Consider the following 8882-nt stretch of genomic DNA (forward strand, 5'->3'; position numbering starts at 1 on the left):
TTTTTATTTGACATAGGGTTTCACTGAGTTGCAAAGGGCCTCATTAAGTAGCTGAGGCTGGCCCGGCTCTAATTTAACTTTCAAATGCTTACTTCATGTACTACAAACTGTTGGTTACTATAAAATTAAAGATAAAAAACTATGATCTACATACATGAAAGATATTTATAATAGAATAGAAAAAGGACATAATATATACAGTGTAGTCTGTCAAACAGTGAACTCCCTAGCCCCTGGAACATATTTTTCTTTTAATGTATTGCTGTACTGATTTCCAAACAAAGTGATGAAAAAATCTGCCTGTTAAAAATTCAGTCTGCTATACCATTTCTCTGGTCTCCTTATTTGGAGAAAGGGTCTATATGGTTTTATCCGAGTGAAGGAAGTTAAGCTCACCCTGGATCATCAGGGTGAGCCCTAAATGTGAGACAAGTGTCCTTGAGAGTCTAGGTACAGAGAGTGCATGCGGAGGCAGCGGCGGGGCCAGGAGTTAATCACCCCAGCAAACACCTGCAATGACCAGAAGCCAGAGAAGACAAGGAAGGATTCTCCCGTTGGTCCTTGGAAGGAAGCACACTCCTGCTCACACCTCCATTTCAGGTTTCTGCCTCCTCACTGCTAGAGAATTATTACCTGTTGCTTTAAGTCACCAAGTTTGTGGTTCTGAGTTAGCCACACACTAATTAATATGTGTGGTATATGTGAGCAGCCACAGGAACCCAATACACGTAGTATAAAAAGTATTACCTCTGTGATTTTAACTGCTTTCTTCATTTGTTGCTGTTCCCAAGTATCTTGGTTTTCATCTTCCTGACTCTCTTCACTTGTTCCTTCATTTCTGCTTGCTGCCAAGTAAAAAAGCCCACATATAAACACTCAATAGTTTTCTATGCTAGTGGCAGCAGCCAACATTTTGGGGTTTTATTATATGTAGACTTAACAGCACATTACATGTTATTTGTTCTTTACAATAATCTTGGAAGAAGGAACCATTACTGCCCTCATTTTACAAATGAGGGAACTCAAATTCTGGGGCCAGGGGCAGACAACTGGACTGAGGACTATGTTGAAACTAGAACTTAGATCCAGCAATCTGATTCTAGAACCCAACTGTCCCACTAGAAGCACTTCGTCCCCAAAGATGGAAAAAACTGAGAAAGAATGAAATGTTTGGTTTTCTTCATCAAAGACCTCTAATTTCTGAGAATGCAAGAATTGAAATCTAACTTCTGGGCTACATGGAATCAACATCTCATTCTGAAAAAATATTACTGGAATTACAAAATGTTTGGCAAACATATATGTTATAAATGAGAAACGTAAAAAACAGTCCCTTGAGAGGTATTATTGGTAGAGAAATTTTTTTATATTAGGGAAGATTTTAATATATGACATTTCAAACTTCTATAGAATCTTCCATGTTAATAAAAACTTTATAAAGGTAGCAATGGTGACTTCTAATGTTTTAATAAGGAGATACTACATAATTTTTTTTTTTTTTTTTGGTGGTACTGGGGTTCCTGGAAGCCCTTCTACCTCCGGGCTACACTCCCAGACCTATTTTATTTTTGGATACAGGGTCTCCTAAGCCAGCGCGGCTGGCTTCGAACCTGCGCGATCCTCCTGTCTCTGTCTCCCAAGCGCGGGGATTACAAGCGTGCGCCACCACGCCCGGCCTATACTACATAATTTTTTAACCTATTAAAAATCAAGTGGGGGGGGGGTCAGGCCTTAGTAAATATTATTACACTTTGATAATAACATTTTGATATAGATGTATCTTTCAGAAGCCACAATGTCATGGAACAAATTGATAATAAACGAAAACCAACATCAACACTCTTTACAGAGTGAGATATGACATTACATTTTTTATAAAAATTTCATCATCATATATTTTAATAAAAAATGCCTTAATCTTCATATCTTGGTAAATATGTACCTGTTTCTTTGGCCATTCTTTGCCTAAGCGTTTGAGGCTTTGGGGTGAACGGTATTCTCTTCTCGTGGTCATCTGGCTCACTCTCGGGATCCTCATCACTGTTCTTTTTTTTAAGATCCGGGGTGGTGGAGTCATGTTGGACATCCAAAGAAATATAGTCACCTTGGGCCCTGGCCAATTCCCGTTTTCTTCGGGCTGCCAGGATAAAAGCTGCATCAGGGATCTCAACTGAAAGAAACAAGGGCGAGGACAATGAAAACCAAAGAGCAACACACACGCCTGTTCTTCACATTTACACAAACAAAAAGGTGCTCATTGCTTGCTGGATGTATGTGACCTTAATAAGTAGCGCAAAACCTACATCAGTAGAGGAAGAGAATTAATTTCATAGAGACAAAATGCAGTTTAGAGAAATAACGCAATCTAAGTCTCAGGAAACACACTGAAATCATTCTATTCACCTTGTAACATACTCTCTTTCTTATCAGATGTTGCTGACTTTCTGTGGAGGGCTAGCTATTTCTTACTTCTGGAAGCTCTGAGTGTCGGGGTTGGAAAGAACAGGAGGCTGAGCATGCAGCTCCTCAGGCAGTGAGCACTGCAGAAATTAGAAAGATCAAGGACAGGCCAGCCTGGCTGGGCCACTGTGAGCCCACGCTCTGCTGCCCCCGCCCCCGCTGCACACAACCCGTGCAGAGGGAGTGAGAAACATCACCACCAGCCCGAAGGCAAGCCAGACCGCAGGGTTCTGCGGTGAGCTCCACGGGAATACAGGAGAGAAGTTAAAAAGTGTAAAGGAAACAAATTAAGTGAACCTAACCAGATAACAACTTTTAATACCACCTTATTTATTTTTTTCTATATTTGTACAATACACATTTCATTAATTAACTCTCCCAGTTCAAAACAAAGTTTCTTCATGTGTGGTGATTGAAGCTAAAATTTATCCTTATACTCTAGGAAAAAATATGGCTTTGTAAGAAAAATACTATGATGAGTAAAATGGCAAGAGAAATTCTCACCATTCTAAGAATCTGAAATTAAAGAGATGTCAAGCCACGGAGGCTCATATAAACTTTCCTGACCTTTCCCACAAAATGATCTCAATTCTTTGAAGAAGAAATAGGAAACCTTTCATGGGCTTGGAGGTGTATACATGCTACAATATTTAAAAGAACAACAAAAAAGGAGACTGATTTGAGAAGTTATAAACCGATCCATAATCAAAGACCAGACTTACTGATATTAGTCCGATGTAAAATAAAATGCTTACATCAATCATAAAACAATACTTAGTGATCACTAAAAATCAATAAATATTCATTGAGAATAAGTAACATAAAATGAGTGAGTGCTTTTTTACAGACTAGCATTTATTTATAGATTATTATCAGGAGAATAAGTGTCAGGTGTGTCTATATCCTCCTGAGGGATTTTTTTCCCCATCACAGTACTGGGGATGGAACCCAGTGGCATTCTACCTCTGAGTGACACCCCCCAGCGCTATATTTTATTCTTTATTTTGAAACAGGGTCTCACTGAGTTGCAAAGGGCCTCACTAAGTAGCTGAGGCTGTCCTCAAACTGTGGTCCTCCTGTCTCAGCCTCCCGAATGTGGGGATTACAAGCGTGCGCCACCAAACCCCGCTCTCCTGAAGGATTTAACAGATTCTTTTCTTGTGGATAATGCTAAAAATGTGAAATAAACCAAATAGTTCACTCAAGTGTTAACTGGATGAATAGTTATTCATCTAAAAGAAAAAAATGTTGATATGAAGATAAGTAGGGGCCTGACCAAGAGCTCTGTACTTTGCCTTGTTTGGTTTAATGATTTTATGGTGATGTGAGGAAAGCACAAGATGACATATCTTTAAAACTAAAAGGAACTACTAATACATTCTCAAGCAGAGTTAAGATTCAAAATCACCACAGTGGTTACATGAGTAATTCTCAGTCATAGTTACTAATTAGAATCATCTAGGAAACTTGATAAATTACTGGTACACCGGCTCTCATCCCAAAGACTCAGACTCAGCTGATCTGAGGTACAGCTGAGCCTGTTTTTAAAGACTCCTGGGGATTATGATGTGTAGCCAGGAGATAATATATTTAGGTTCAAGCACTCAAGGGTATGAAGAGGGAAACAGGAATACATGAATTGCAAGTGATTCATCTACAATAGGGTTTAAATAATAAGTCACAAGCAACGGGACTCACTGGTGAGCTACCATGCTACATAAAGTCAATGATCTCTCACGCTCCAATACAGAAGTAAAAGTTCAAGAAGAGAAAAGTCTATCCTGTTTCTCTATAGACAACATCGAGCTCAATGGCTCCTACAGAGCAGATGCTGGGCAGATAGGGGACCGATGAATAAAGTTAACATCATGCTTTTACAGACCACTCATAAGCAACTTTCACATACACAATCCCACCTGACACACAATCATCTAAGATGCAGAGGTCAATCAGCACCTCCCTTTGGTAACAAGCAGTTTCTGCCTCTGGGAACATTTCAAGACAGATTCTCTATTACTGGGGTTCATTCTCAGAGTTCATCATCTGAACATAAAACAAATGCATGCTCCCTTTCACCCACGAGTCCTTGAGACCATCACATCCCTCCATCTTTCTTTGCAGACATTACCCTTCTCCAGCCCCTTCCTTCCAAGTGTCCTCCTAGCTCTTGGAAAAGAAAACTTGGCAACTTTTCAACAATGTTTCTCAATGAGGCATTTGGGGAGGGACACTTTTTCACTGTGCTAAACTGTCCGGCAGGCTGCAGGACGTTTATCGTTCCTTGTCTCTGGGCTCTATATACCAACAACACCTCAGTCACTGCGACCATGGAAAACTACTCCACACTTTTCTAAACATCAATCTCTCCGTGAGGTGGGCGTGCTGCCAAGACTTTATATCCATCCTCTTACACTGCTTAATCTATCACCTTCTGTAGCCATATGGGACTCGGAAAGTTTATCTAAATTAATTTCAATTGTACTAGCCATATTTCTTTTTCCTTATTATTATTATTTTGTGTGTGTGTGTGTGTGTGTGTGTGTGTGTGTGTGGTACTGGGGCCTTCTACCTCCAGGCTAAAACTCAGCCTTATTTTTTATTGGGAAACAGGGTCTCGCTAATTGCTGAGGCTGTCCTCGAACCTGCGATTCTCTTATCTCAGTCTCCCAAGTACTTGAATTACAGGCATATGCCACCACACCATGCTACCAGTAACATTTCAAGAGCTCAAAAGCTACACATAGCCAGTGGTTACTGTACTGGCCAATGAAAGAATATAATTTTCCCCCCATAACAGAAAATTCTTTTGGACAACACTGATCTAGATTTTATTTCGCAGGACTTAATTCTTAATTTTGGCTTCATTAACTTAGTACTTCTATATCTTGTTCTGAATCCTGTGAACTTGGATAAGAAAAAAAGAGGTTCCAAGGCTAAACAAATACAGGTTATTATTATTTAATTGATAATAAAGAAACAATTTGTTACTATATTCATTTTTTTTAATTGGTGGTGGCATTGGGGATTATAAACCAAGGGCCTTGCACATGCTAGGCAAAGTTTCTACCACTGAGCTACATCCCCAGTCCTACATTACAAGCCTTTAAAAACTATTTTAACAAATATCTCTCAATACAGTTTGTTTCCTTTGTAGTGCTATTTTCTCTGAAGAAGTCTTAGCTTTCACCGGACTGAAAAGGGAGCCCGGAATACAAAACAAGTTATAAAGAGCAGAGCTGGAGTATGGGGCCAGACAAATATCTACGGCTGCTTTTGCTCTGCAGTGGCAGAGTTGAGAAGTTGTATAAGGACCTGGGTTCGGCATCAAGCACAACCCCACCCCGTACCAAAGAGAGAAAAGCCCTAACTAAAATCATAGAAATGACCAACCTACTGGTGGAAATTCCTTTTCTTCCAGAGAGCTGGAGCTGTCAGAGGATGGACTCTGGTCATCCTTACTTCCCAAGGAGTCACCTGTTCCATCCTCCTCATCTGTTGAATGATCAACCGTTCTGGATTCTAATAGGGGATTTTTAATGTAATAATAAAAAAAAGGAGTCACAATCTTGAAAGCAGTAAGTGAAATTCTGACACAGGTATAATAAACATAGGTATACATAATATGGCGTTTCAATCCTATTCCACAATTTAAAGTAGACCTACAGATCTTTCTCCCCCTCCCAGTTTTTCTCAAACAACTAGATGGTCTAATCAATACACAAAAAACCCAATTTGTATTATCTATATATCTAATAAAATATTTCTAAAAGGATGAAGTGAGAAGAAAATGAGCACTGAAGAAAAACAGGACAAAAATTGAAGCAATATCGTGAAAAAAGTGGTAGTGAATAAGTAGAAAAAAATTTAATGTAAACTTGCCATATATTAAGAACACTGAAACCTATTTTATATGATTTACTCAATACTCATGATTTTATAAGGTCAATGCTGTTACTGATGAGAATGCTAAGGACTGATAAAGAATACAAGTCTAGGGAGTAGAGATGGGCTTCTGACCAAATTCATTCCATCGACCTCTCGAATTTAGGCTCTTTTATATCACGCCATATTTCAATGGCTGGTGGCAAGAAGTACTTTAATTTGCTTTAATGAGCATGCCGGTCCAATTATTGTATGGGTCTGTCTTTTCAGTGTGTGATATTGGAAAGATCACTTGGGTCTGTTAAGCTCAATCTATTAAAAGAAAAAGTTTACAGTGTTGGTGTGAAAATTGAAAAAAATAATTTTGATGTTACTGACAAGATTTGTTAGTTCATAATTTTATACCTTTACACTTTACTCTAAAATATAAAATTTCCTCTTAATTAGAAGACCTACAAGCAGTTCATAAGTCTGGAGTAAATATAAACGTCAAAAACTAAGTGGATATACATGTGGCTCTTATCTTTCTTGGCTACTGCTATTTATGACAACCTCTAACTGCTCCCAAAGTGAATTAAAAGCAAAAACAGCCGGGCATGGTGGCGCACGCTTGTAATCACAGCATTCCAGAGTCTGAGACCTGAGGATCACGGATTGCGGCCACCCTCAGCTATTTAGTGAGGCCTCCACAACTCAGTGAGACCCTGTTTCAAAATAAAGAATAAAAAATAGAGCAGGGAGTGTAGCTCGGAGGTAGAATGCCCCTGGGTTCCATCCCTAGTACCCACCCCCCCCCAAAAAAAAGCAAAAATAATGATTCTCAAAGCATGATCTAGCAATCCTTGGAGATTCCCCAGACCCTTTCAGAGCATCCATGAAACAGAATTACTTTAGTCTTAATCTGAACACTTTTTTTTTTTGGTCAGTGTTGACATTTACGTAATGAAGCAAAAAAGTAGCAGGTAAAGCAGGTGTCTATTCAGTATTAAAGCAAGATAGTGACAACGTGGATTAAGAGTCATTATTTTTCATCCAGTCATTGTGCAAGGAAAAATAAACTGCCAGATTCACACACCTTCCCAGTAACTCAAAGGACCTCAAAATGACTACATTGTATTTAATGCCATTCCTGGACAGTCCACTGCCATGTATGTATACTAAGATACTTAGGGTTACACAGAGTAAGCTCAGTTTTTGCGAATCACTGATGACAGAAGAAAACAAGCAAAAGAGACTGTCTCACAACTCATGACTTAGGTTCTAGTACTATTCCCAAGTAACCTATAGAGGGGAAAAAAATTTTAAAGCAAGTTTCCAAAAGAAATGTGCAATTTGTACCTAATAGCATTGGGAAATATTTAGCTCCTGTACTTTTACTTAGGAAGAGAAACCTTTGTTTATGAAGATTTAGGTTTTTCCATTAGTTACTATACTAGATTGTGATTGGCTGAGGGCGTGTTTTTGTTTTTTTAGGTATTGAAAATGGAAGCTAGGAGCATTCTACCTCCGAGTTGAACCCTCAGCCCTAATTTTTTTTCTTTATTTTGAAACAGGGTCTCACTGAGTTGGAAAGGGCCTCACTAAATAGCTGAGTCTGTCCTCAAACCCTGACCCTCCTGTCTCAGCCTCCCCAAAGCTGAGAATACAAGCGTGTGCCACCACGCTACAAGATTGTTATTAACCACACCTCACTGCACCCCGGGAGCCGGACCTGCAGGCAGCGGCATGCACTGGAGCTCAGGGGTCCAGCCCGCCACCCCGGACCCACACCTGCGTGGCAGGAGTCAGCAGCAGGGTCTAGGGCCTTCTAAAGCAGCCCCTGCGGCCGCTCCCCGCCCGCAGTCACTTGGGCCGCGCACCGCAGTCCCCCGCGTCACCTTGGACGCCGGAGCTGACATCTTCACCAGGAGTGGCTCGGGCTGCACGCCGGGAACTCGCCCAGACCAGACCCCGACCCCGACCCCGACCCCGAGGGCCCCGGGCCTGGTGGGATCCTCCCGCTATCTCCGGGCCGACTCCATCTGACAGCCGGCCTTTCTCTTCCGGGCCAGGGGCCGCCGGCTCCCCTGGCGCCCCGGCCTCTGCAGACGGCTCCTCGGCGCCATCGCTGTCGCTGGAGTGGGCTCGGCGCTGCCGGAAAGTCCTTTTGGGCCTGTGAGCCATAGGCTGGGCCCCTCTCGCGCTCGCCAGCCAGAGGGCTGGAACTCAGATCCCACGCGCACCTCCGCCGCTTTCTGCTTCCGCATGTGCGCGCGCACCACTTCCTCTTTGTGCTGCGCATGCGCATGCGCGATGCGCTTTCCTGGGTCTGATTGGCCCGCTCTTGTTCTCCGAGCCCGAATAGATGTAGGCGTGGTGTTCTAAGAGCTGGATCAAAACAGGCGGGAATTTGAATGGAAGAGACTCCATCCAACTCTGGGGCTGCGTCCCCACCGAGAGCGGCCCCACGCGCTCGGTTTGTGCATCTAGGAATCAGGGTAGCATCTCCGTCCTAGACTTGGACCAGATCCCAGGCCTTCTTGTGGGAGAGCGCTCCCTCC

General features: G+C 41.8%; 1 protein-coding gene across 2 annotated transcripts in view; it reads right to left on the reverse strand.

Moving 5' to 3' along the window:
* The window catches only part of GCFC2 (GC-rich sequence DNA-binding factor 2), a gene marked incomplete at both ends in the record, with an annotated part of 34165 nt that extends 25660 nt beyond the window's left edge, over positions 1-8505 (reverse strand). The window contains 4 exons of one of the 2 annotated variants that reach the window (XM_080711508.1): positions 748-845; positions 2042-2170; positions 5851-5979; positions 8220-8505. In XM_080711508.1, the coding sequence (XP_080567634.1) occupies positions 748-845; positions 2042-2170; positions 5851-5979; positions 8220-8505 (642 nt within the window). Of the gene's footprint in view, positions 1-747; positions 846-1942; positions 2171-5850; positions 5980-8219 lie in introns of both variants that reach the window. The other variant, XM_080711507.1, reaches the window with a different exon arrangement.
* Positions 8506-8882: the final 377 nt, after the last annotated feature.

The sequence above is a fragment of the Muscardinus avellanarius genome (genome assembly GCF_963383645.1).
Source record: "Muscardinus avellanarius genome assembly, chromosome: 15".
Taxonomy (NCBI): domain Eukaryota; kingdom Metazoa; phylum Chordata; class Mammalia; order Rodentia; family Gliridae; genus Muscardinus; species Muscardinus avellanarius.